This window comes from Arctopsyche grandis, chromosome 9 (assembly GCF_051622035.1).
Source record: "Arctopsyche grandis isolate Sample6627 chromosome 9, ASM5162203v2, whole genome shotgun sequence".
NCBI lineage: Eukaryota > Metazoa > Arthropoda > Insecta > Trichoptera > Hydropsychidae > Arctopsyche > Arctopsyche grandis.
In genome coordinates this window covers 10,966,026-10,994,023 of record NC_135363.1, presented here as the reverse complement: position 1 = coordinate 10,994,023, position 27,998 = coordinate 10,966,026, and the positions used below count along the sequence as shown (strand labels likewise).

At 34.1% G+C, this 27,998-nt stretch overlaps 4 protein-coding genes across 11 annotated transcripts in view; 2 read left to right on the top strand and 2 right to left on the bottom strand.

Moving 5' to 3' along the window:
* Nucleotides 1–6,505: 6,505 nt before the first annotated feature.
* Nucleotides 6,506–17,726, bottom strand: Ube3a (ubiquitin protein ligase E3A). Of its 6 annotated transcripts, none has more exons than XR_013260994.1 (17): nt 17,462–17,707; nt 16,105–16,160; nt 15,888–16,024; nt 15,515–15,663; nt 15,280–15,437; nt 15,010–15,192; nt 14,804–14,928; nt 12,922–13,123; nt 12,573–12,742; nt 12,328–12,496; nt 12,139–12,258; nt 11,865–12,067; nt 11,609–11,790; nt 11,351–11,519; nt 10,609–10,932; nt 8,802–9,878; nt 6,506–8,509 (listed from the first exon to the last, which is right to left on the bottom strand). XR_013260994.1 is itself a non-coding variant. In XM_077437785.1 (16 exons), exons 1-16 carry the CDS (start codon nt 17,512–17,514, stop codon nt 9,540–9,542), a joined length of 2,742 nt encoding a protein of 913 aa, XP_077293911.1. In that variant the 5' UTR covers nt 17,515–17,726; the 3' UTR covers nt 6,509–9,539. The 6 variants fall into 6 exon arrangements, 2 of the variants coding, with proteins under 2 accessions (XP_077293911.1, XP_077293912.1); XR_013260993.1 differs by having other exon boundaries at nt 6,509–8,509; nt 8,819–9,878; nt 14,804–14,931; XR_013260995.1 differs by having other exon boundaries at nt 6,509–8,509; nt 8,844–9,878.
* A 1,397-nt stretch (nt 17,727–19,123) lies between these two features.
* Nucleotides 19,124–21,673, top strand: LOC143917271 (zinc finger MYM-type protein 1-like). Its single transcript, XM_077438754.1, has 2 exons — nt 19,124–20,542; nt 20,870–21,673. Exons 1-2 carry the CDS (start codon nt 19,124–19,126, stop codon nt 21,671–21,673), a joined length of 2,223 nt encoding a protein of 740 aa, XP_077294880.1.
* Nucleotides 21,674–23,171: 1,498 nt separating this feature from the next.
* Nucleotides 23,172–25,817, top strand: PrBP (Prenyl-binding protein). 3 transcript variants are annotated; one of them, XM_077438662.1, is made up of 5 exons: nt 23,172–23,398; nt 23,565–23,596; nt 23,679–23,830; nt 23,900–24,036; nt 24,114–25,817. In XM_077438662.1, exons 1-5 carry the CDS (start codon nt 23,355–23,357, stop codon nt 24,193–24,195), a joined length of 447 nt encoding a protein of 148 aa, XP_077294788.1. In that variant the 5' UTR covers nt 23,172–23,354; the 3' UTR covers nt 24,196–25,817. The 3 variants fall into 3 exon arrangements, with proteins under 3 accessions (XP_077294788.1, XP_077294790.1, XP_077294789.1); XM_077438664.1 differs by having other exon boundaries at nt 23,203–23,424; nt 23,527–23,596; nt 24,114–24,842; XM_077438663.1 differs by having other exon boundaries at nt 23,203–23,438; nt 23,527–23,596; nt 24,114–24,842.
* Nucleotides 25,782–27,998, bottom strand: part of CrebA (Cyclic-AMP response element binding protein A) — a 113,404-nt gene continuing 111,187 nt past the window's right edge. The window contains exon 7 of the mRNA XM_077438661.1: nt 25,782–27,920. Coding sequence (XP_077294787.1) covers nt 27,732–27,920 — 189 coding nt within the window. The 3' untranslated portion in view covers nt 25,782–27,731. The remainder of the gene's footprint in view (nt 27,921–27,998) is intronic.

The window sequence follows — 27,998 nt, the reverse complement described above, 5'->3', positions numbered from 1 at the left end:
TCTTGATGAAATTTACAATCTAATTCGCTTCTTTTAGGGAAGAATCAGGGTTATAGAATAGCCGGTAGTCATCGGTACGGCGCCCCGCTACCTTTAATCGGCACCGGTACGCGACCCGGCATAAAAATTTCAAAAATCAAAAAAGTATAAAACTTTAATTTTTTCGAAAAGTTTTACCACTTTTGTATTATTTTTTACCTGAGCTCGATTATAAGTCATATAATCGAGTAATACTGTCAGGATCAAGGATACCACCAGGCTTTATTTGAGGCACCAGATATGTCTTTAGCACATTTAAATATTAGTCCCCATTCATTGAAATAAATGGGTCCTGGACCTTTTTTTCGCTTATGACAGCTCAAACCATTGTCTAAGGTAGGTTTTTAAATGTGCTATTGATACATGAGGGTAGGTAGCGCTCTTGAAGGCTGCGACGAATAAAAAAACGGCTTAATGTCATGAACTGAAGGATACATTCATCGCTCCAAGATTACTTTGAGGATACACTTAATGTATTACGTGCATAATGCAAAAAAAAGGTCTGATTTTTTTTGTATGGTCACGAAAAGTTACGCAATAAATAAATACGAAAAGTTACGAGTAATGAGAACGTATAAAAAAAGTATTCAGTAGATAAGGGTGCTCTCAGATAGAAAAAAAAATGTAAAAGTTTCCGCATATGGCAAGTGGCTCATGTAATATGGCCAGGTATTGTATTTTCTTTAGTTCGTTCTCATCCTTTGAGTTAAACGGGCGATAATGAAAGTGCATGTATTGTAAAAATTGTACAAAAAAGTTTGGAAAAAAAATGTGCAAAATTCTGCGTGCCAGTACGCACCTCAAAATTTAGCACTACACCACTGGGAAGGATGATAGAAAGAGAAAAATATATTTTCAAAATCTCAACCCTAAATTATCACGACTATTTTTTAAACTCAAAGAAGTATGGAACGCTGTATGCTCGGCATAACGAGGATAGATAGGAAACTGAATACGTGGATGAAAAGTATGACAAGGGTAGTAGATAAAGTGGAGAGAGTATACAGATTAAAATGGCAATAGGCGGGTCACATAGGTAGAATAATTGACGAAAAATGGATAAAAGAAGTGCTAGAATGGTACCCGAGAGAATGTAAAGGCTGAAAGGAAGGTCACAAAGAAAATGGGTAGACTAAATATGTAGGTTGAGATGGATAAGAGTTGCGCAAACCAGAGACGAATGGAAGCGTGTTGGAGAGGCTTTCATCCAGCTGGTGAGTAGGTGATTGTTTTTTTTTTAATAATAAAATGTATAACTAGCCGAATTGCCCAGCGTTGTTATGCAATGGCTGCAAACAAACATTCTCCTTTATATACATACGTAATACAAAATCGCTCAGTTGCATTTTTACGAAGAGGGAAATACAAATACCCTCGTGTGTATAACGCGATGCGATCAAAAGTTGCACCGTGCAAATTTTGTAGAGTGAAATTTTCGCACACATCGTCACAAAGTCCCAATTTCAGTGGAATACTAGTGGTGGAGTGGAGTGGGTACCTCACCGAATTGAAAATTTCAAGCCAGCGTGCGCGAATACGAGCAACTTTTCTGAATTGCGGCAATTTGAGGGTTGCATTGTTGAAATTGGGCGACGAGCTCCATTTATGGTCGCGCAGTTTTAGCGGCCATTTTGTACGTAATGGCGGCTTAATGAAGACGACGTGCAATTACGGCGTCCGGAGGCAGAGAATGCGAAATTCGCCCTTTATGCTGAATTTTGCCAATGAGATATACATATGTATGTACATGTACATGTGTGTGCTCTAATGAGAACACTAATACAGCGTTGATAACGTGTACGTACACAGTGGCGGACTGGGACTGAAATCAGTGCATGCCAGTAGTCAAAGGGGGGCCCCCCAGGGTTAAAAAAATTTGTCCCCCCCCCCCCCCATATAACAAAATTTTCTTCTTTCCACCACGTCAGGGACGTCATTTCAGCTTTTTCTTGGGGGGGGCAGGCAAAGATTGGTCAAATTGAATTTTTTTTCAAAAAATCTTTTTTATATCGGAATAAAAATGGAAAATATTCTTTGAATACACCTAATTGAGTTATAAAATATGAAAAAAATAAGCTTATTTTTGAAAAAGTAATTATAAAAAAATATTATGTAAAGAGAAAAAAGCGCCGCAGGCGAAAATTTTTTTCCACAAATCTTCACATGGTCAACATTAATCGACCATCAAACTGAGTCATCAAAAAACTATCAATTAACTTAATTTCTACCAACTGTCTTTTCACTTTATCTATGTACATGTGCGTAATAACAATAGATAAAGTTTTGTTTTGTTTCTCTTCAAAGCACATAGCAGCGATTATTTTATTAGTTACCCAAAAGTAACATACATAAGAAATAAACGTAGCATTCATAGATCCGTAGTATCTCATTAATCATTAAATTCATAATATTTTCTAAATTCACACTATTCCTTAGTTTAGAGGGGCGAGTGCCCCCCTATGGCCACCCCAAATTACGTCCCTGAAAAAAAATGCATAATATTTTCAATGAATGTTAACCGAAAATCGGGATTTTGGGGAGGGGGCCCCTATCCTATATTTCTATTTACATGGATGTGTCTAAATTAGGAATAGATTTTATATTCGGAAACTGTTTAAAATTGTGTATTTAAATCTTACTATATCATCGAAGTATAATCAAATGTTATTTTGAAAGTATGAAGTAAATTTAAATCGCTGGTTGATGATGAATCGTCCTATCAAAATTGTTTTATGCAATTATGTTTATATTTTTCACGAAAATTTGTTTATTCCCATTTTTATTTCAGTAGTTAGTTGTTACATAGGTATTGGTATATACATAATATTGAGGTTGGAAATGGGCCCGGCAAAAGGGCCCACGCAAATGTTGAAACTTACATTTCGAGCCTAATAAAAAAAGTTAACCGATCCTTGGGCTGTTAAAGCAGGTATTAGTTGTTTGTGTATATCGTAAGAAATTTGTTTTGTTGAAATACCCAAACTTTAGGTCCCAAAGTTGCAATATCCTATAAATAGTTAAAAAGTTATTTAATTTTACTGAGGGCCCATATTTTCTAACAGATAGTGGGGCCCACATGCCATCGGGCATGTTCGCTTGTATGGCCAGTCCGCCACTGTACGTACATACATATGTACTTAACTCACTTGGGTTTAATGGTATTGTTAGGTGGGGTTAGGTTAGAATGAAATTGATAAAGTTTCAAGTTGACTAGCATTGTTAAGAAGCGTGGTGTATTTCAAATAAATATAAAACCACTAACATTGCTAATTTGATATAAATCTCTAGCACAATCAATACCTACATATGTACATACATAATTACACTTACGGAAAACGGGCTACATCCCAAATGTGAATCGCTACCAGGATAACCGCCGCTACAAAAATCGAGTGCGCGGTCTCCTGTCACACGAAAATTCGTTGCACATGGAAATTGCCGTACATAAAAGTTTTATGATAAAACTGCCCAAATATTGCTCAGCATATTTTACATATATGTAAATATACCAGCGAGGCCTTGCAGATAACCCCAATGCGCCTTCCTGGCCAATTACAAACAATGCAGCATTTTTATTATACAAGTCGCTGAATAACGAGACATTGAAAACTCACAAATTAACGAGGCATCTATGAATTGTACATACATTTTATTTTACATTAATCATAATCAAATAGTGGTGACATAGTAGGTAGGAAGGATTTTAGTCGGGAACCGATTCAACAATGAAATCAGAAAAATTTGCAAACTCTGATAGGAAACGATCGACCTGGAGTCGCAAATATCCAAGTCTGACCAGCAGCACTACAGATGTACTCAGATAAATTCTTTTCAATCGAGGTCAGCTCATGGGATCGCACCCGACGCCTCTCGGTGTTTAGCAGAAGCTTAACGACTGAGCTATGCTGCTGGCTAAATATGCTTTTTTACGAATTTTTTATTGTTATCAAATCTAAAATGACGTGACGGACTCATATGTCCGTATCAACATGCGAAGTTCATTCTAATAATAAAAATCTCATACTAATACTAATAATAATAAAAAAAAAATAAGCAAAGTTCAATAATAATAAAAATCTCGTAAAAAAAGTATTAGCTGATCAATATTTGGGCAGTTTTCTGTACGGCAATTTTCCTGTGCGACAGGAGCCGCGCGCGATTTTCGTAGCAGCAGTTATCCTGGTAGTGATTCACATTTGAGATGTAATCACCAAACCTACAGGAACATGTGAAAGATTTTTTTTAATACATTGATAAAATTATATTTATGACCGGAAGAGTCTCTCCCGCTATAATTGCGCATAATCCATTAAACTGATATGATAAATATCATATTACTTTGACAAAAATCTCTCATTACTTTTAAAATACGACGAAAGTTAGTTAGTCGATCTTAGATAATACTAATGAATTTCATGACATTGCCATTTTGAATATTCAATGGTAGTCCAATCAAATTCACGACCGTTGGTAAGAACACTCAAATGTACGGCACGGAACGCCTAGGTAAACTCCAGACTGTGATAGGCGTATCTTCACGTCATCTTACTATTTCAACAAGTTTTTTTTACATTTCTTCAAATATGGGAATCACTGTCACACCAATGTCAAACATGGATAAAATATCACCGAAAACACTCGAAGGGGTGAGGTCTGCGAAGGAACGCGACGGCACAGATTTGGCCTAACAGCTTTTTTTACATGCGCAAAACTGTCTAGAAATAAACACGTGCCGTGTCTGTGCACCTTTACCACTAATTTATCTCACTGCTTCATCTTATTCATTTTCACATTCCCTTAGTATTTTTTTTATTTGATATTTTTACTTTGATTGCTATTGTTTTTTCATGCATAAATGTATTTTTTGTCTGTGTATACGTGTATATATTTTTATTTTTCTTATCTCTCTGTATTTTTTCGACCATTGTGTGATGCCACAATGGTCCAAACTTAAACTTAAATAAATAAATCTTACACGGAGCCAGAGCTGTAGCCTGGGTAATTTGCGCCCAGGGGCAAACATGCTACTAGCACCCCCTCTATTCTTTATTTATTTTAAATAAACATTGTTATATTTCAGATAACCATTTAAAAAAAAAACGATATTACCAGCCGCGTTTTGGCGCCCCCCTCAATCTTATTTAGCGCCCGGGGTTATCTCCTCCCCCCCTACCTCACGCTACGGCCCTGCACGGAGCTTAACCCTGTAAATGCTGACCAACGCTGATCGACGTTTTATCAACAAGCTCATGTGCCTGAAAAACGCCGGTAGGCGTTGTATTTTGAGCATGTACTAAGTAAATAAGAATACTACCCGCTAAGCCTTTCCAGGTAGCATTGAACATGGGTCGTGTAATCCGTGTCAATGTTTATAACGACTGGTTTCCACCGGAATTTCTGAATTAACCATAGCAGAATTAGCCCGATGGAAATCCCTGACTGCTGAGTATTTTAGATTGTGGCTTGGCATTTAGATTTGAGCATTACATTTTAACAACAATGAAGAAGATGGAGCTCATTTTGGAAAAATAGATTCATTGATAGACTTCTTTTGTTTATTTTATATTGTTGCAAGATATATCAGAGTCTAAACACACTTTTATAAAACTCGAAATCCTCGGCGGTAGTTATCTAGGGTTTGTATGGATCAACTACAATTTTTATACCTGCTTTCTATTAATTTCTAAATAATTCTAATTGGAAATGTTGGCGAAATTTTCAGCATGGCGGGCTTTCAACAGAAAAGATGTCAGCACCAAAGGGTTAAGAATTAAACAAAATGTCGACAAGGCTTGATAATAATAAGAAATTAATATTATTTTGATCTATATATATATATATATATGTATGTACATATATACGTACATATACATATATATGAAAATGAATGTCTGTGTGTGTGTCTTGAATAGGCTCCTAAACCACTGAACCGATTACGATGGAACTTTCAGGATTTGTTGTATGCATGTCCGGGAAGATTACTGTGAAGAAAAATGGGAAAAAAAAACGGAAACGGAAACGGGAAAAACGGGAATGGGTGTCATTGCAACACTATAATTTCAAATGTTTTCGCGTCGCGACCAACGTGTTCGCTGCCTGCGTTTTTCCAACAAATGGGAACGGGAATGGAATAGGGAACGGGAACGGGAATTGCATGCGTTATTGTGGCGTTGCAATGCATGCCGGGTTCAGCTAGTTTATTATAAATTTATTGTTTAAGCTGAAGTCAAATTTGAAACAATGTACACGTCAGGTAGAAATACGAGGAAGTATTTTTAAACGGTCTAATACTATATTTTTTAACCATTGTAATGGCGGATGACACTTCCACTTACATATATTAATGACCAAAATGAGCAAAATGGCAAAGTATGAAAACAATCAGATAAGAGCCAAAATTTTTGCTTAATACTGATCGTAAGTGAAAGTAAGAAGAGTTCAGTAAAAAAAAAAAACAACATATTTTATTATAAATATCTTTATTTTAACAAAAAAAAACTTACATATGTTGAAATTATGAAGCATCATCTTTGTACATCACAAAAACTATAATCGTTCAAAAGTAAATTTTGACAAGCATGAGATTTGTACGTATCAGTAAAAATACATAAATGTATGTATATATAATACAAACATTGATTACATTTGTATATATTTTTCAAATACAATACGCACAGAGGAGAGAGATGTATGGATTTTCATACGATGCTGAAAAGGGGACAAACAAAAAGTATCCACTCTACAATACATATATACAAAATAAGTAGAATCAACCATTCAGTGTAAATCCACAATTCAATTTCTCACCAAAAGAATAAATAAAAATCATGAAAAGTTCACAATCATCACCAATACACATACACGAAGTTGACGAGGGATCAAAAAACGTATGTGAATAACAATAATTAAAAGAAAAAAATCAAAAGCGTGAGCAGTTTTAATGAGATGGTGCAAAACTTTCCGTTGAGTGCAAAGAGCGTCAATCGAGTTGTGGTATAATTTAAGCACATGAAATATCACAGTTATAACTAGACTATATTTGACTATGTATATACGGGTAGTTCGCTCCAGACATCCGACATCGAGATGAATCATCGGAAATAACCTAAATAAAATACATGCAAAGTGAGGTGAACTCGATGATATGAACAAATTTAGAAATACACATCCTATTTACAAATTAAATTAAACAACATTTACCGAACAAACGTGAAGAAAACTTAAACGATGATGCTTTTGTCGATCTTTATACCTTACGAATCAACCTGCCGATCAATTCTAACAACGTCGTACATTCCACAGCCGTTGTCAATCCGCTGACGAAACGTACGAACTATAAATCCGAGTGCAATATTCACAAAATACAAGACCATTGCACCGGCTACGACCATTCTTTTCCCTTACAATCAACTATACACAGGTATATAATCTTGTAAACATACAAAACAAAACCTCTATAATGGTAAAATTCTCCACAATGTAAAAATTGCTTAATTTTAACGTACATTAATTTGTAACAACCATGTTCTCGTCCGAATTACATACACTCGTTGGATATTATTATACTCATAATAATATTTAGATAAGACATATGTATATATTCGAAGATAACCAAAAGTGCACGCGCTCGGTGCACTTCGTAACGGATAAATTTTGAATATTAAAAAATATATTTAGCTTACATTTATTTCATCTTTTTGTAAAAAATAAATTTAACTATTTAAAAAGCTTCTCCTGGGAAAATATCTAAGCATATGTAAAAAAAATGGTACATTTCATGGTACATGCCTACATATGTATAATAGGCGGTGAATAATTAAAATTGTGATATTTATTACCAACGAAGATAACGTAATTTATTGTCGAGGATTTCATCGATCGAATTTGATTATAATTACATATAATATAAGTAGATAAAATAGCAGCAATACATTATGTAAATCAAGATACAAAATAAATAAACAATTCCAAAAGCAAAATCCCACATTTTCAATGAAAATAAAAGGAATAGATTCACATTAATTTTGACAGTAAAAATATTGCACGATCTTATACAAAAAAAAAAAAATTAAATGCTTTCGAAATGGGGAGCAAAATACATCAATAAAATAAAATCAAACACTATCTACCAATTTATGAATTCATTATTGTATCTTTACAGCGCATTAAATGCAAGATGTTCATTACTAAAAGCAAAGACAACGAAAGCAACGTTAAAATTTGGAGATTCCAAGTTTTTTCTCAAAATGGAAACTTTCAATGAAGTACCAAAATTCTAAAAAAAAAATGGCATATGGAGATCAATTTTTCAATGGTGTTGTATTACATAATGACTAATGAGTTACATATTGCAAATTTACATTAGTATATACAGAGCAGTATACGAGTAATGAATAGGGATTGTAATACTGGTAAATGGAAAAAAATTTGCCATCAGTAAATTTTAAAATTTACCAGTATTTACCGTAAACTATTCTATTGCGAATTGAGTACATATACATTTGCAAAGCAGACTGACCAAATCGTAAAAAATGCCATCAAATGGATGTTTCAATTACGATCGAAACTTTCAAATGGTTCGTAATAATGAATAAATTTCATTTTTATGCAATCATATTTATTTATTTAAAGTTTGATCATAATTGAAGCACAATACGCCATTTGCATCGATTTTTAATGTAAATATTATGCAATAATATGCTTTTATACACATGTACTTAATTCGCGATGAATAGTTTACGGTAAATACCAGTAAATTTTACTTTAATGCATTATTCACATGAGATTTATTTTTAATTATTTACGATTCAATCTAGGTTAACGTTTTTAGGAAAAGTAACCACCCACATACAGTTATCTAATCCACGAAAAAAGATATATTTTATTCACCGGTAAATACCGGTATACCAGTAATAGATAAAACCATTTACCGTTTTTTTGAAATTGCAATCCCTAGTAATGAATTTCCCAAAAAAAAAAAAAAAAAAAACCAACAAACAAGTACATGCATCAAAATACAGTCTAAATTTTGTACTGCAGAGGCAAAATTACAAATCTTAAAATGTTCCGTAAGCGGTCATTACCTGCGTACCGGACCGTACATACAATTGTAAAACGTACACAAGCGGTATATAAAATGTATACGCGAAGAGAAGCCGTTTTCATTTGTCTTTCCAAAATCTAACATTAAAAAAATACAAAACTACACCTCCGAAGTTGATTTTTCAGATTTTGAAATACACACACACACACACACAACACGTACGAATCGTTCGGATTGGTGACGCCGTGGTAAATCAAGTGTATACAGCTGGATACAAAACACACACAATCGCACTGTCACACTCAAAACATTCACACCCCATCATGCACAGTACGGAATATGTAATCGAAAGGAAACTTTTTACAACTTCATCAAAGACAATACACTAGTGTGTGTGTGTGTGTGTGTGTGATTGCGATATCGCCCTAACGACCGTATAAAAACTAGCGATATACGTTTATAACATACCGAAGCCTTTGGCATAATTGATAGCTTTGAGCAACCTGTCGTTCAGCTTCTCTTTAGTCTCGTATTCGGGCAACAAGAGCACGTTGAAGCAAGTGTGAGCTGTGGGTAACCTATCAGAATTGGGACCGTTCCTAGCGATGATCAATTTTAAACGACTGAGACCGCCGACGGGCACTCGATCCGACCCGGTAGTGAATTGGAGGAGCTTTTTCTTGTTCTTCATCGACAGATTGTGAACAATCGACCAAAAATCCTTGATTATTTGGGACTCCGGCGTGTAGCCTCCGTCGTACTCCGTAGACAATTCCAATTCCATGAAATCGAAGTTCTAAAACAAATAAATACACATTACAAATACATACATAATTTCAGTCCATTACAGTAAGATTAAAAATTAACATAGATAAGATAATGTTCAATAGTTATTGCATGCCTGATAGCACTTCATTAGACGATATAAATAGTGGTAGTAAACAATTATCTATATTTAGGTCAAATAATAGACATGTCCGGTAGTAAAGATGAGTAGATAAAGAGACGTATGAAATTAGGATGGAGTGCAATTGGACAAATGACTGTTGTTTTTAAATAAAAAAATTCCACTCTGCCTGAAGAAAAAGATCTTCGATCAATGCGTTTTATAAGAGATGACATGTATGTGATTCCAAAAGCATTCAAAGAAGTATGAAACGCTGTAAGCTCAGCATAACGAGGAAAGACAGGAAGCGGAACACGTGGGTGAGAATTATGACAAAGATAGTAGACATAGCAGATAGAGTAAAGAGATTGAAATGGCAATGGGTGGGCCACGTGACTAGAAGAATGGACGAAAGGTGGACAAAAGAAGTGCTAGAATGGTACCCGAGAGAATTCAAAAGGGTAAAAGGAAGCCTGCAAGGAAAATGGGTAGACGAAATTAGGAAAAGGTGTGGGGTGAGAAGGATGAGACCTGCGCAAAACAGAGACGAATGGAAGCGTGTTGTAGAGGCCCTCGTCCGGCAGTGGATGGTGAGTGGCTGTAGATGATGATGATGACAAAAAATAAAACGAAAAATTACCTTGCTTCCACATACGAGTTGTTCGACTTCTTCCGGTCGGAACAAAAGCGCTAAGGGACTCTCATCCATAACCATAACAAATCCTCGACGGAAAGCTTTAAACTGACACTCCACCGATTTGTTCAATAAAAAGTCGGCATACAAATCAACAAACTCTTGTTTGTTATTTTGGGTGACGTAGATCTGATCTCCATTTTCTTTAAGTTCGTGGAATATATTATTGCCAAAAACATCTTGATAGCAAATCCTAAACGTTTGCATATATACATCTTCCACGTCATCTTCCGTATACTCCAACAAATTTTTCAATCCATTAAACAATACCTACAAACAAATAAATACACAATCAATATATGTAGATAGCTGAACAACAAAAAATCACGTTTTTTACTTGCCGGAGTGGAGACTAATCAATCTTTACTAATTTTGACCCACTAAATTCGAATATGATGATGATTTTTGTCGCTTTCCTCTCGTTTATGAGATATGAGCGTTTAAAAAAACTTTTGGCTTTTGCAGTTTTTAGCTCAAAATCTAGTATTTCTATGCTCAAAGCAAGTATTGGAATCAAAATGAGTATTTTTTTAAACACTCATACCTGATAAACGAAAGCAAACCAACAAAAATCATTGTCATGTACGAATTCAGTGGGTGAAACTCCGTAAAGATTGATTAGTCTCTGCTCTGGTAATTATTTTGTTGCTCAGTGTAATCAATACAAATTTTTAATCAAAACACTCACCGGATTCCAATCAACTAAATCTTCAAAAGATCCCTTTTTCCCCATCAGTTTCCTATAAACAACCATCGGAAAATTGACAGCGAGAATAATATTATTGTAAATGGCTAATCCCAATACAATTCCTATCAACGTGAATTGAGCCACCGTTTCAAAAGACGTTGGATTAAACCTAAAAAGAAAAAAAAATGATACAATATAAAAATCAGCAATCATTCAAAAATGCCTTACAAACTAATATATGTATCAAGGTTTTCATACCAGGTCATATTAGTCTCAGATTGATATGTGAACATTCCATAGTCAGGATTAAAAATTTCTTCTACTATTAATTGGAAAAATTCTTTACTAACACCACCTTCATCTACACCCTGTTCTTCTTCAAACTCGACCACTAATTGCTTCTTAAAATCCAAAACTCTCTCCATAGCCACTAATTCCAACTAAAAATTTCATTACAATTAACAAAAAATACACAGAAAAACAATAATACAATACATATTGAGGATAAACATACCCCGATGAGCGTGTCAGCAATGAGATGATCTCTGCGAACCTTTAACCGTAAGTAAGGTTTAGGCGGCGCCGATCCGATAAGGGCATTCATTAACGACGAGTGTCTTTCCGAGTACATTCTAATTCTATTGTCAAAATACAACCCCAAAGTTTTCGTGGCGGGCACGAGAATAAAAGAATGCTTCATAAAAGAAAACTTCCGAGCTGAAAACATTCAAAGCATCATTAATTCATTCTTATTTTAACTTACAAACATATTTCAACTGCAAACTTACATCGATAACATGAAAAATCATGATCCATTTCTATTATATCACTAAGGGTCTCATTGTAAAACTCTTCGAACGGAATAAATGGACGTCTCGAATCGAGATCGTTGACATTTAAAACAAGTCCTAAAATAAAAATCATTCTCATCACAATCATCATTGGCTTTAATGTAAAAAAAATAAACAAATAATCACCCAAAGGATCGTCAAGTTGAGCTTGCTTTGCCATTTTCGACGAACCAAAGTGGCTTATTTGATCGAGAGCCTCTTCGAGTGAATCCAACTGTTGCGGCAAAGAAATTTCTTCTTCTCTAAGAGTATTCGGCTCCATCACACCCGCAAGTAGATTGGCGTAATATACGATCTGAAAATTATTAAAAATTAGAAACATCACAAAAGACGCATTACACTTTTATAAACACACGTTAAAAAAAAAATACCTTCATAAATTTAGTAGCCAATGTTACTTTATTGTCATCCTGTACACAAAATTCGCGAGCATAATTCGTCGACATTACTTTGATGGTAATCAACTGTTGAAGAGATTCCAATGTGTTTCTAAGATTATCCTTGCAGTGGGTTGCCCACTTTCTAACTAGTTTGCCTTGATCTGTATTAAAAAAAATACAGGAGAACTATATAAAATGTCAAATTTATTGAAATACAAATACATATGTATTATATATATATATATATATATATATATATATATATATATATATATATATATATATATATATATATATATATATATATATATATATATATATATATGTATAATGAAATTACCTTCAAACGATAAATGGTCTGCGGCTTCACACAAAGACGGTAACACCGTTTCTAAAAACTCTCCATAGCCCATATTCGGTACTTCAAAAGCTATCAAGAAACAATTTACAATATTGTCTAATTTTCCACGTATAACAATTATATTGTCGCATAAAGTTGTAAGCGCCGTCATAAGAGCCGAACTGTATACATTTGAAGGAACCTAAAATAGAAAAAGAATATAGTTAAGTGATGAGATTTATCATAATGATGCAGATAACAAGAGAAGAAATCATAAATGTTAATTATTGAAGTATTATTTAACCCTCTGTTCGCCAGTGACTCACCCGCGAGTCACAGAGATTTTTCTTCCGAAACGTACAACATTTAACGTTTAAAAATAGCTTTACAAGCATAACCTATTGGATGAACTTTGTTTACAAAAACAAAAAATCGATGACGAGTTTTTTTCAGAATTGTGCATCATGAGACGTGAGTCGTGCATATGCATGCAAGGTCACACCAAACCACACCAAACAAATTATGTGGCGTAGGGGTAAAGATCAAATACTTCGCGAGTGGTGGCTAACTGGTTAAACTCGACTGTAATATTTATTGGAAAAAGAAAAGACCTGTTATAATGGTTACACGACAATTGGTGCAAGTCCAAAAGGTTCAACGACAAAATGTACCCGAAAATTAGTGCACTGACAAAATGTACCCGCGACAAAATGTTCACGCGACAAAATTTCCACGGAAATAATGTTCAAGCGACAAAATGTTCAAAGTAACTTTTTATTGTGCGACATTCGCTTAAAATGTAATTGTTCAATTTAAATAAGAATATGTTGATGCGGTTGAGAGCACCTGTAATTTATACTAATTTAATAACATCCGCGATCTATACGATAAAAAGTACCATATACATCGATAAATATAATACAATAAAAAGTTACTTTGAACATTTTGTCGCTTGAACATTATTTCCGTGGACATTTTGTCGCGTGAACATTTTGTCGCGGGTACATTTTGCCGTTGAACCTTTTGGACTTGTACCACTTGTCGCGTCCCCGTTATAATACAACAAATAAACCTAGCCCAACCAAAACTCTGATAGCCCTGAAGTATGTGAGTCAAATCATTATTTTTTGCTGGTGTACAGATACAGATCAAATAATTCGCGAGTGGCCGCCAACCAGTTAGCCCTTTGAGTGCTGACGACTTTTTTTTATGTTGAAAGCCCGCCACGCTGAAAATTTCGTCAACATTTCCAATAGAAAGCAGGTATAAAATTGTAGCTAATCTAAACAACCCCTAGATAGCTACCGCCGAGAATTTCAAGTTTGCTAAAGGTGTGTTTAGACTCTCTATTATATCGTGCAACAATATAAAATAAGCAAAAGCAGTCTATCAATGAATGTATTTTTCCAAAACTAGTTCCATCTTCTTCATTGATGTTAAAATGTAATGCTCACAATCTAAATGCCAAGCCACAATCTAAAATACTCAGCAGCTAGGGATTTCCATCGGGAAATTCTTTGTTTATAAATTCAGAAATTCCAGTGTAAACCAGTCTTCATAAACGTTGAAAAATTAATAACATGGATTACATGACCCATGTTCAATACATTTTTTTTTCAATGCTACCTGGAAAGGCTTAGTGGGTAGTATTCCTGTCTACTTTGTACATGCTCAAAATACAACGCATATCGGTGTTTTTGAGGCCTATGGACTTGTTGGCAAAACGCCGATCTGCGTTGGTCAGCATTCAATGGGTTAAACCGACTTGAGTTAAAAAAAAGTTACTAAAGAAAATTTTATTTAATACAAGGAATATAACTAAAAGCTGGCTGATAGCTTTTATATGTATATATAACGAACAATAAGTAAAAATAAAATATACCTTTTTTAAATGATCGAAAGCTCTCCGACACGATTCTAAGTCGAACGGTGGATCTGCTACCAAATCTTCATCTTTATCAGGATCCTTTTCTTTTGCTCTAATCGATTCCTTTTCCTCTGCATTATCTACTTCAAATACAAACACTATTATATTTTTTAAAGCACTTGAATTAATTCCAAATATTTTTAAATACAAAAGATAACTACCCGGTGAAGCATTTTCATGTTCTTGCAAACGTTTCGCGGGAAAACATCTCGACAAACACTCCGGCTGACTAAACACTTCACCGATAGCACGCACTAAAAGTTTAGGCGAAGATTCCCAGGTGCTACACAACTCGGCTAAGCTCTCCTCCGTCAATATCGTGGGAGGTTTAGTTCTGCTACTATCTAAAAATCATACAAAAAAAAAAACAACATTTTATATATTATATATATACATAATTATATTATTAAAAATGTATTATTCAAATTTACTATTGTCAGATGGACCACTAATGTTTGGTAGAATTTTTTCCAAAATAATCAAATCAGTGATCGAAGACGAATCTAAATTTTTCTGACTGCTGGGTGTTGAGTCACTTCCACTGGGACCACATTCACTACTTAATGTTGAATTTGCAATAGAACTACCGCTGCAAACATAAGGAATAGTTTCAAATGAAAAATCCAATGAAAATACCCAATATAATATGATTATAATTTTAAAAACCTAGGAGAGCTTTCGATTGCAGTTGAATCTTGAGAACTGATGGCATTAATTCGTGGTACTTTCTGCGGCGAAACTTCGCAAAGTCTTGCCTCTTTAGAATACAACTGTATAGCCTGGGCAGCAGCTTCATCCGGAGTCAAATTTCTCACCTGCACATTTGGAAATACACTTAATTCGAATTCATTCACCAAATCTTAAAGGAAAAATAACAATACAACAAGCACAATACATATGCAAACCTCGCCTTGAGATTCAATTTGATGTGAGACAGGAAGTAGACATGAATATATTTGCCACTTCCTGTCACGTTTATATCATATACATATGTAGGTAATTCTTAAAAAGGCAAATTTCTTTTAAAATGTGAACTTACTACTCCGCTTGAAGCACAATACTGATTGTCGCAGTTGGAGTCCCCGCATCCATCAACGAGTTGGTAAAAGTATCGCTCGATGAGTTTTCTAGCCGCTGCCCTCTTCATTATGTCTTGATCCACCTCTCCGGGAGAAACTGTACAAATATAAGCGCACGTATTCAAAAATAATTCATCGAATTTCAGTATACGTGTCAAATATTTAAGTTTTCATTACGTGACGATTGAGAATCGCCTGAAGAAACTTCAACCGATGATGATTCTTTACTGCCCCTGCAAAAAAATGGACTTTTACCATCGGAAAAACATTTCTATATTCACGATGACTTTGCAAACCGTTCAAAACAACGCAATAAAATTATAAATAGAGCAAAAAGAAAAATATGTATAACAAATATAATGTGAATTTATGATAAAAATAATGTAGTATGTATGATGCGATTATGAGTATCTTTACATGATAAAACTAGTGTATAATATAAATAATATGGATAGAATATTTTATCAAAAGTGCACTGTCATAACACTACATATGTACATGTTTTTATGCTAAAAACGGAACAACATTAATAAACTATCAACGATTGTAATAAAATATAAACTGAATGTATTACAATGTACAAATTTAACTATCAATATTTAGACTAATCGAAATTTAGACTGAAAAATTCACAAAAAATCTATACAAAGTCAAAAAATTACACATATTAATCCGAGCAAACCTCATATTTCTGTCAACCATGTACAACTATGCGTTTCACAAATAGACTAGTTATTTCGGTGTGAGAGTTCCGCACTGGACAAAAGTCTGTGAGACACTACGGAAATAAACACAAAACAAAACACAGAAAAAAAAAGCTCTCTCCCTAGATTCTTTGTCAACAAACGCGATGTGGGCAACACGTGCCAATAACGTGCCAAATTTATGAGTTTATATGCGGGCAACGACCAGAAGGTTACACATGACCCGAGAATACACACATAGGTTAGAAACACAGCGGGTCCGAGTGCGAGATAAACAATATGAAATACCAACATCCGTATACTTTCAACGATGACATTTCAAAAAAATTCAACCACCATACTGTGAGTGAAAGATCCGCATACAAATTATAAACCTTATACAGAAGCATTAAATTGCCACTTAATATCTGGGAAACCAAATTTTATCAACCGATATAAACAAAGCATTGGTTGAAGCGTATATTATAATACATGCACAGTATCTTTGAACGTATGCAATACATTTATATATAGCGAGTGAAAGCGGAGAAATTGTCAGTCATGTATTTATAGGTTATGTTATTGTATATGAATCCAAGGGTATATGTATTATGCTCTGACGCAATTTCAATATTATTGACAGGTGCTAATGCAAGTGACGTATAGTGTGTGAATGTATGTATGTGGTTCAGTATTGCAACACTCGTGACGGGTGTCTCGTCCATTGCAAAGGGGGAGTGGCGGGGGCTGTCAAAATCACGAGGGGGTCTGGAGACGAGGGGTTGGGATTGGTGGAGACCATGGAACGATGGACGATGGTGATTGGTGATTGGTGATTGATCGGTGATTACCGTTGTGCTTTGGGTGCAGTAGCAGGCGGGGGTGTTTGTCTGTATGGGCTCATGAAGGGGCGCCACGAGAGGCTGACAAGCGCCGACCGGCGACTCCAGCTGCACCTCCACCTTCGTCACAACCGCAATCCACTCCACTCCACTCGTCTCTCCTCACTCCTCACTTCTCACTCTTCGTCCTTCGCTCTTCGCTCTTCACCCACACACACTCGTCCGCTCTCTGTCTCTTTCTCGCGCGACCTAACCACAAGGACGGTCGTGATGCACTCGTTTTGCGACCATCGTTTCCAGTGCGTACTTTTTAAATGTTGCTTTTTAAAGTTTCAACCGCTAGGTCTGTGTCCATCGCGAACGAAACTGCGGCCGTTTTCAAGTGATTTTCGAATTTCGAAAACAATACATTCCTCTTATTCATTGTGGAAGGAAAAATTTGTGCCGCAGATAACAGTTAATAATAATGATTATTTTTATTCCAGCTCCCTAGAAACCCTATAGTTCATATAAATTAATTTATCGTCATAATTTACAGCTGGATAAAGGTTTTTACAACATGTTTCCATTTGTTTTTGGACAACTCTTATCCATCTCATCCCATACATTTTTACAAGCTTTACGCTGTTAGTTCATTCTACCCATCTCCCTCTTACATTTTCTCTGATACCATTAGAGCACTTATCTCGTTCATCTATTGTCCGTTCTTCTAGCCACATGACCCGCCCATTGCCATTTATATCTTTTTATTCTCACCATTATTTCAACCAAATAAATTTTTGGATAATACAAACATTAAATAAATATTATAATAATAATAATTTTATTAACATGCATCTAATAATAATAAAATATATAAGAATTTATTTTAATAACCAAAAAACACAATCATATTACAATAGCTGCGCAAGTGAAAAAAAGAGGCTTTCAATGAAGGATATTGTAACGTAGAGATTAGGTGGGTGCAGTGGCGTAACTACCGCACCCGCAGACCCCGCAATGCGGGGGGGCGCTGAGACTTGGGGGGCGCCGCTAGACGGCGCGTCTTTTTCACTGATTTTTTAACTTTCTCTGTAAATTTTTTGTGACAATTTTTTAAACACTACTTTATTTTTCTAACTATTCGCATCTCGTTTTATGTTATGTACATGTATCTGAGAATTCTCTCCTACTTTTGTACATACATATATAGGTGTATATATATTTTTTTTTGTGTTAAAACATAACACAAAATTAAATGAGGCGTGAAAACCAATAAAATTTTACAACTTTGTATTTATTTTCGAGAATAGCATTGAAATCTCCGACCAAAATTATTTCATTGCAGACCGTCATAAAAGTCAAAAGCATATCGGTTTTATAATGGGTCGACCTTTTTTTCAACATAAGTTTAACGCCTTTCCATTAATAAATCATAGAACGCGACCAAAATATGTCAATTTTACAACTTTACTCATAAAATCATTGTGTTCGTTCAGACTTTTCTTCAGTTGATTTTGAACACGCTCTGGAATCGGATCGCGATTGATTATAATTAAAACTAGCTCCCGAAACGTGTTTGATCATTGTATATAAAAACTAACTCATTGCTCAGGGTAAAGTGACGTGAAGTGTACCATTGTGTTATCCCTGTATTTGAGAAATCTTTCGCTATACATATATTTTTTTAATATGAGTAGTTTTAAGAAAAAATTCAGTGGAGCAGAATCTCGAAAGCGAAAAAATACTCAAATCGCGAGTTCATCGAAATTGACTAAAATCCACAAATTTTTCAAAGCCTCTAGTGACATAGTGGAATTAAGTCCTCCAGCATTTTTATCAGAAAAACAACCTAGCTCTCCTTTGAGCAATACCGATGTAATCGAACCAGCAGTTACGAATAATACGGCGAACTTATCTGTTGCAGAAATTCAATCGACTGAGCCTAGCTCTTCTTCCTCAAACATTTCTGGTGAAGTGGTCGATTCATTTATAAGGTTCCTTCTTCAAGAAAAATATCCGACTGACCGAGGACATTATTTAAATGAGCTGACAGAAAATGACACTAATCTGAGGAAATTTATATTGAATCACGGTACTTGCCAACCTGATCTTGTATCTTTTCCTCGAGACCTCGTTGGAAAAAGATGCTTTTCTAAAAAATATTTTAAGTGGACCAACCAGTCTGGGATTGAAATACAAAGGACGTGGCTAGGTTACTCGGTAAAACTGAATAGAGCGTACTGTGAACCATGTTGGCTTTTTGCTGACAAAAAAAATAAATATTATAATTCCTCTTGGGTTGAAGGCATACAAGACTGGAGAGGACTTTCAAAAAAAAATTCAATTCACGAAAAATCTCAAGTACACACCAAATCCTGTTGTACGTACGATTTGTGGAAAAATTCTGAGACAATTGATGAATATATCTCGTCAGAATTGAAAAGTCGTGTAAACTACTGGCGTCAAGTGATTCATCGTATTATTAATGTAATATTAACATTGGCCAAATGTAATTTGGCATTTCAAGGCCATCAAGAAAATATCGTGTCTTCTAAAAATCCTGGAAATTTTCTTTCTCTTATTAACCTTCTGGCAACTTATGATCCTCTTTTGGAATCATTGATAGCCAAACATAAAGCAGGTTCTGTGACTTATTTGAGCGCGAAAATTCAAAATGAAATCATCCAATTAATTTCGACACAAATAGAAAATGAAATATTTAAAGAGATAAACACTTCGCCTTTCTATTCAATCATAATTGACGGTACTCAAGATTTAAGTAAAATTGAGCAAGTGAGTGTTGTTTTTCGATACATTGTTGTTCAAAAAGATGAAATTCAACGTCCAATTGATGTTGAAATTAAAGAATCATTCGTGGGGTTCTTTAATGTTAAAAACAGAAGTGCAGAGGGTTTAAAAAAAAATATTTTGGATTTATTGACAAGTAAAGGACTAGATATTGCGAAATGTAGAGGACAGGGTTACGATGGTGCCAGAGTAATGAGTGGTGCATACAACGGTCTACAAAAGAAGATAACTGAACTCGAACCAAACGCTCATTACGTTCACTGTGCAGCTCATAATTTAAATCTCGTCATTAAATATACCGTATCTAATGTGCCAAAAGCTTCTTATTTTTTTGATGTGGTTGAACAAATTTATAAATTTTTCGCTGTCAGCATTAACAGGTGGGAAGTTTTTAAGGAAAATTCACCATCAGTTACTTTAAAAAGATTGAACCCTACTCGTTGGTCTTCAAGACTAGATTCCATCAATGCACTTCGATATTCATATACAGATGTTTTAAAATGTCTTACAGAAATAATTTTAAAAAGTAAAAGAAAGGATGAACAATCAGAAGCAAAGGGACGAAAAAAGAAAATGGAAAGTTTCGAATTTATTCTCCTACTCGTGCTTTTTGATAACATTCTTCAGCCTCTCAACTTTGTATCAAAGCTCCTACAATCAAAAAACGTCGATGTTATCAGTGCTCAGTCGATGATCAAAAATGCATACGACAATCTCAATCGTTTTAGGAATACATTTGAAGAATTTGTAACGATTTCATCAACGATTGCAAAAAAATGGGGTTTGGAGCCAAAATTGACATCGAATCGTCAATCTTTTGTCAAAAAGCACTTCGATGAACTTAGTAATGATACACGATTCCAAGATTCATTGAAAAAGTTTGAAATAACAATTTTTAATGCGGCACTAGACGTAGCCTTGATGCAATTGAAGGTTCGTTTTACATATTTTAACGATATTATTTCAAAGTTTGTCTTCCTACAAAGTAAAAATCTCATTCAATTATCAGATGACGACTTATATCGTGAAGCCAAATCTTTAGCCGACCAATATGTCAATGACTTTGACAAGTCACTACCTAACCAGGTGCTTGATTTTCGTTCGTGCTTAAGAGAAAAAATAGAGAAGATCGACAGTGTTCATAATTTGGCGAAGCTCTTCATTTGTGATTTTTACACTATAAATTCGTCATTTCCTGATATCGCCACCGCAATCATCTTGTTCCTCACGCTTCCGGTAACTGTAGCCACTGCTGAGCGCTCGTTCTCTAAGTTGAAACTTATTAAAAATTACTTAAGGTCAACTATGTCACAACATCGACTCAAAGGATTAGCGCTGATTAGTATTGAACATGAGAGAACAAATAAAATGAATTTTAACGAAATAATCGAAGTGTTTGCCAATGCCAGAAGAACAGATTTTTCTACGTAAAAAGGTATGTATTTTGAAAAATTATTTTGCCGAAAAGAAAATAATATGTGTATATGGGGGGGGGGGCGCCGTAAAATATTTTGCGGGGGGGCGCCTGGAATTCACGTTACGCCACTGGGTGGGTGGTGCTCGTGGACCGATGGCTGACGAGCGCTAATCACCTGATTTCTTGTTCGCGCCAAAATGTCACGGCCAATGGGATCGCCCCACTCATCAACCAATAGTTTACATGTGTATGTATGTGTGTTGCGCCCAACGGGTATAAATATGGGGCGCTCTCGGCTTGGATTCCATTCCGACCTGGAGCGCCGACGAGAGCACACGAATTAACACCTTCCACAACCCTTCTGCGTCTTTTTCTCCGATTCTGGAAACCCCCTCTTCACGTCCACGCAACAATATTTTAATTTCATAAAAATTTTACATGCTTATACGTTACAGATAAATTATGAATATAAATAAATAAACCTATTTTTACCAGCTTTCATTAAGTCTTCTAGATAGTTCTGTAGGAATCTCGTCATCGTCATCGTCATCGAAACATTCGAGAATATTCCACAACAACAAACCACATTCCTTTCAGAACTCACACACGTAAACAAGCGGAACGAAACCCAGACGACGCACACCTGCAGTCATTATATTAAACTCAAGCGGAACGCCCCTACCAGTCGAGTGGAACCAAAACGGTCGAAACACGCCGCCACCATTAAACTACATCGAGCGGAACGGCGCCAATCATTCCAGAAAATTCTACCCCTCGACAAAAGCACATTCCTCGCTTACGCATCAACAAACCACCACCATCGATCAGGTGATTCCAGAAACACTATAAAAGGAGGTACAGCCCAAACAACGCCAGTCGACCCACAGCAGCAAGCGTCGACACACAGCAGCAGACCAGTCAACATCCAGCTCCTGACCTGCCACCACTACACCACGCGGACTTGGAAGATCAACCAGCCGAACGAGCCAGCAACACACTGCCGTATCCAGAGACCTTCCGAACATAGCCGAACAACGAGCCAGCAACACACTGCCGCATCCAGAGACCTTCTGAACATAAACGAATGCCGAGCCAGCGACACTCTACCACATCCAGAGACCTCTGAACGACATACTTTTACCAACAATTAATCATACTTGTGTATACGTGTTACTACCAAATAAATACCATATTCAACATATAGCTGTATTAATACCGAACACAGACGAACCCGTCTATAATACATGGCGGACTGGTGGTGAAGAAGACCTTCACAACTAGACTAGTCCCCATAGTTCTGTCCGATAGTGTCATTTGAAACATATAAATATGGCTGTCTCTTAACTATTATTTTTCTACATATGTATGTATGCATGTACGTACTTTTCTAAAATTACGAAGTAGCAGTTTCATCACCTCAGTATTAAGTATGATTCGTTGTCAGTATTGAATGAGAATAATTTTGTAGCTATAGGAAATGTAAAATTTTGTTTTTATAGTCGTTTTACAAATATATATGGTCAATTTAAAGGGAATTGTGGCCAATATGAAAAACTAATGTTGTGGTGACAGATTGTAATCGAAGCGTGATGCCAAGTGTTCGGCTAGTTTTGATATTTGCCCCGACTTGTGTGGTCGGTTTGAAAATCTAGTCATTTTAGATGTATTAAATATATATCTATAATCTCTTTAGAAATGACCGCCGATAAAGCTGAAACCATTCTCAAAGGTTTCCAAGTGTATCCTTTTCAAATTAATTAACTTTGTATGTGAATTGAGGTTATAATATTTATTTTGTATTATGTGCTGTCTTTGTTGTGTATATAATCAAATTTATTTATTTTTATTTTTCTTGTATTTCTTTTAGTATGTAGTGAATTTTTTTCCTTAACATAATCGACATAGAAATTGGATGAACCTACGCGATGCCGATACAGGTACATACATATATTATTTCCTTATTTAATGTATTGTTTGTTTGGTGTGTATAAATTTCTCATTCTATCCGTAACTTTCTAGGTAAAATACTATGGCAGAACAATGAAGACATGTCGTCACCCGAGATAGAGCACGAAGCGAGGGTTCCTAAGAAAATTTTAAAATGTAGAATAATTTCACGCGAGATGAACTTCACATCAGTAGAACCAATGGAACAATTCAGATTAGAACAAGTACTGTTTGTTACACTTTAAAATGAAAACATCGAATGCCGCATGGTGATAATGGTCTTTACTTTTCAGAAAGTATTATTCAAAGGTCGCTGTATGGAAGAATGGTTTTTCGAATTTGGATTTGTTATACCAAACTCGACCAACACGTGGCAGTCTGTGATAGAATCGGCTCCTGAATCTCAAATGATGCCAGCCAACGTTTTAAAGTATGCATCCTGTCGTTATAATTTCCATTAATGTATAAATCATATTTGTTTAATAAAATTTTTCCGTTTTGTTGCAGTGGAAACGTCGTGATCGAAACCAAATTTTTCGATGGAGATCTTCTAATAACCATTTCTAAAATACGTGTCTTTTATGTGTGAAGTGTTGGAAAGTCTATTGCCGTGGTTGCCTATTACAATTTGTGAGATTTCTTTTCAATACACAAACCTTACTGTGCAAACTATTATTGTATTTGCGTTGTGATGGTTGAAGATGATTTCCTTTGTGCTTTAATTTTGTTATTATTTTTACTATTACAAAATTAAGCTATTGTAACTTAAAACACATATCACTATTTAATGAGTATTTTTATATTTTTACAAGAAAAGGTGTGTTGAAAGTACGTAGACGTTAAAAGGTCTTTAAATAAATAAGCGTTTCGCATGCAATAATGTTTACATAAAATGAACAAAGATTTAGTGCGTCTTATTTGATAGCTTGTATTTAAAATTTAATCTTAAAATAATTATAATTTGACTTAGAAAGTACACTACGTATATTTAAGGAACAGTTAGTAAATTTCTCTTATTATTACATGAATGTATGTAGCTTTCTTTAAATACCTGTCTTGCTTTTATTAGAGATTTTATTTTATACAAGTATAATATTAACAGAATGATTTTGCATTTATATACATACGTTAACGTTGTGGCTTATTTACTTATTGTTTCTACGCTCATAATTTTTCACACAAATATTATTTATTAAACAGATAAAAGGTATTAAATAAAAGAAAATGATGCACTGTAACTGACTTTTATTATTTATTAGCAGTTTTTACAAAGTGTCTCTTTTCGACATTTGTCTGCCCCACATAAACTTATAATCTTTTTCGTAAAAAATAAAACAAACTTTGAACGACCATTCATCAACACAAACAGTATTGTGGCATTGAATAGTTCATTTTTTATTTATACACATGTAATATATATATATAAAATAAAACTGCATATTTCGAAATGAAGGTGCAGTTTTGTGCTCTCCCATCGTCGCAACGGAAAACATACATATATAATATTTATTCAAAAACCAACATTTCGTAATTCGATACCGCATCAATGCGAGTTTTATACAAAATTTTCAAAAACGCATATACATTTTGTGTGAAAATAAAAATTAACACGGCATAAGGTCATTCTGAAATGCTGCACAACATCTTGAAACGTACGGTTCTATCTTTTGGGTCTAACGTTGATACGTTGCTGGTCATTTCAAAACGAACCCTAATTAAATATACATTTCTTTATATAACTAACACGCGATTAAAATATTTTCAATATTAACTAGCTCACTTTAAAATATACTAAGTATAGTAAAATAATTAAAGTTTCTTTACAAATGACGCTGCTTAAAATGTACATCTACATCTTTGACACATTGGCTTCATATTAAATTGAATGAATGTAATACATTGTACATAAAAGGAATGAAAATCAATAATGATACATAGTCGCGAGTCACACGAAAACATCATCTTTGCCAATAAAAATGTGTGGAATGGTAACTCAATAAATTCATGTAATCATTAAATGCAGTCGTCGATTATTTAAAAACTTCATACTAAGTAAAGCAATATGATATTTGCTACTTATGTACATATATATCGATACATATCGTTTTATGGTGCTTTCAATGAATACATTGTTATCGTTAGGTATTGAATCGGCAGTGAGTTCCTTTTAAACATTCAATTTATATACATTATAAAAATAAAGCGTATTGTAAAAATATTTTTTTTCATTATTATGTATTATGTATGTATATTATCAAAGTAGACAAAATTAGTGTGTCTTTTCCTCAAATGAGTGACGTGTATAAAAATAGATATCTGCAATTTTACTAGAAATAATTCGTGTAGATATTCGATAAGATTTTGATTTTACGAGGCAATTTTTTTTACAATTTTCTAAAACATATTGCACTTATGTAGTTAAAAATAAATCGTAACGAAACTTGGTCATTTATAAGCATATTTTAGTCAAGGTACATTCTTACACGCTTGAATATTGTAAATTATAAATAGAATTAAATTACAAAATATATTTGTAAGCTTTTTATATATATACCTATACAAAAACTGTTTTGGGAATATATATATATTATAAAAAAATTTAAAATATTAAGTAAACTGCGTATAATTTGAAACTCATTCCAGTATTTTTGTATAAATAAATGACTATTTTTCATACATTCTTTCTATATTATATAATATATTTATTTATTCGCATATTTAATAAATATACAATTGATTTTGTCTTAGACTTTATGCGGACGGACATACGTAAACGAGTCTATTTTCGATTTTGATGCTACAAATAATTATTACAATAGATATAGGAACAAAAATTTCTGTTGAAAGAGTCAAAATTAAAACCAACATTTCAAAATAATATCCATGCCCTATAATTATTATATTTACATGAATAAATGTGTGAATTAAAGAGGCATGATAGTTACATTGCGTATGTATGTATATTCTGCTTGCAATTAATTACAAAATAAGTTAAATCACGACTAATATTTTGAATACCGTTACATAATTTTGAAACTTTTCAACAAAAAAAAAGAAAATCTGATCTGGAAAAAGTTTCATCATAGTCTGCTTAAAACAGACGATTGAAAGGCACGGATATTTTCCTTCAGCATATCGATGTTTGCTGCTACATATCATCCTTATGTATACATCATTTTGAAAATATTCACAGATTGCACTATTTCATTACAAAACAATAATAGTAAGTATATTATAAAAATATTTGTACTACTAAATGCATTATTACGACGAACGTACATATTTCTCTTTTTCAAAAATGATCTAGCTTTAAATTTATCGACTTGATCAATTTTTAACATATATAATATAAATGTCATATTTGCAAAATCAAAATGGAATGGAGAGCGTAGAATAATTCTGCCTATTTTTAAATTCAATAATAATTTTACTCTCAAAACGGAAGACCACATATATATATAAGTGATTAGAAAGAACGTCACATATATTATACTATTTTCCGCTATTTTTTAAATAAAACGTTTCAAAATTTATAATTTATTTACAAAAAATCGTTCTTAATAATAAATATATTTCTTTTTATAAATATATTACTCTTTTTCACACAATTTGTATAAAATGCATAAAACACTTTAATAATCTGGAATATATTATATTTATATCAAAAATCCAAATATGCCCATGATAATTCGTTAATTAGATATTTTGTAAGTTAAAAACAACATGCAACAAGCATATTGTATATATACATATATAATTTGACACTCCCAAAATGAGATCGCCTCCTATGTAGTAATGCCGTAAAAAATAGACATATACAATTAATAGTTTTAGTTTAATGGGCATACAGGGATTAAAGCAATTTTTAAAAAGTCGTTCACACTGAACAATTTATCACTCCGTTACTAAAAATGGCTTTTTCAAAAGACGAATACATCATATTATATTACAACAATGCCAGCTGGACATGCGCATAGTATGATTTGCGTTAGCAATATGACAATAATAATTTAAATAAAACTCTCGCACATGTCCAAACTCCATCATTTGTATTTTTTTGACTTATTCAATGACAAATTTACGAGAGCATAACGTATCTGCTGATAAAGTCAGTTAGTAAAATTTTCATTTGCGGCTGATGCGCGCTACAGCAGACTGCAGAGCGGCGAGTTGACTTAAGAGGGTAGCATTTGATTGTTCTAACGTCTCTACCCTTTTGCGATAGTCTGAGTTTTCGTCTAAGAGGATCTCTACTTTTCGTTCCAGCTGATCCATATACTCTTTCTTTTTGCGCCGACTTTCTTGCGCTGATATCTATCAATACAAAATACATCATTAATAAACAGAACACAAAAAAAAAGCGAGCAATCTTCATTGTCATGGCGAGTCTTT

Bases quoted from the DNA above. Each gene is read 5' to 3' on its own strand.
- LOC143917271 (XM_077438754.1), top strand. From the start codon at position 19,124: ATGAGTAGTTTTAAGAAAAAATTCAGTGGAGCAGAATCTCGAAAGCGA. The intron at 20,543-20,869 runs GTATCTAATGTG...AACATTCTTCAG, and splicing joins ATCTCGTCATTAAATATACC to CCTCTCAACTTTGTATCAAA.
- PrBP (XM_077438662.1), top strand. From the start codon at position 23,355: ATGACCGCCGATAAAGCTGAAACCATTCTCAAAGGTTTCCAAGT. The intron at 23,831-23,899 runs GTACTGTTTGTT...TTTACTTTTCAG, and splicing joins AACAATTCAGATTAGAACAA to AAAGTATTATTCAAAGGTCG. The intron at 24,037-24,113 runs GTATGCATCCTG...GTTTTGTTGCAG, and splicing joins ATGCCAGCCAACGTTTTAAA to TGGAAACGTCGTGATCGAAA.
- Ube3a (XM_077437785.1), bottom strand. From the start codon at position 17,514: ATGAGCCCATACAGACAAACACCCCCGCCTGCTACTGCACCCAAAGCA. The intron at 15,438-15,514 runs GTTTTTAAAATT...TTATGTTTGCAG, and splicing joins GCAATCGAAAGCTCTCCTAG to CGGTAGTTCTATTGCAAATT. The intron at 13,124-14,803 runs GTATATTTTATT...TTTCTATTTTAG, and splicing joins CTTTCGATCATTTAAAAAAG to GTTCCTTCAAATGTATACAG.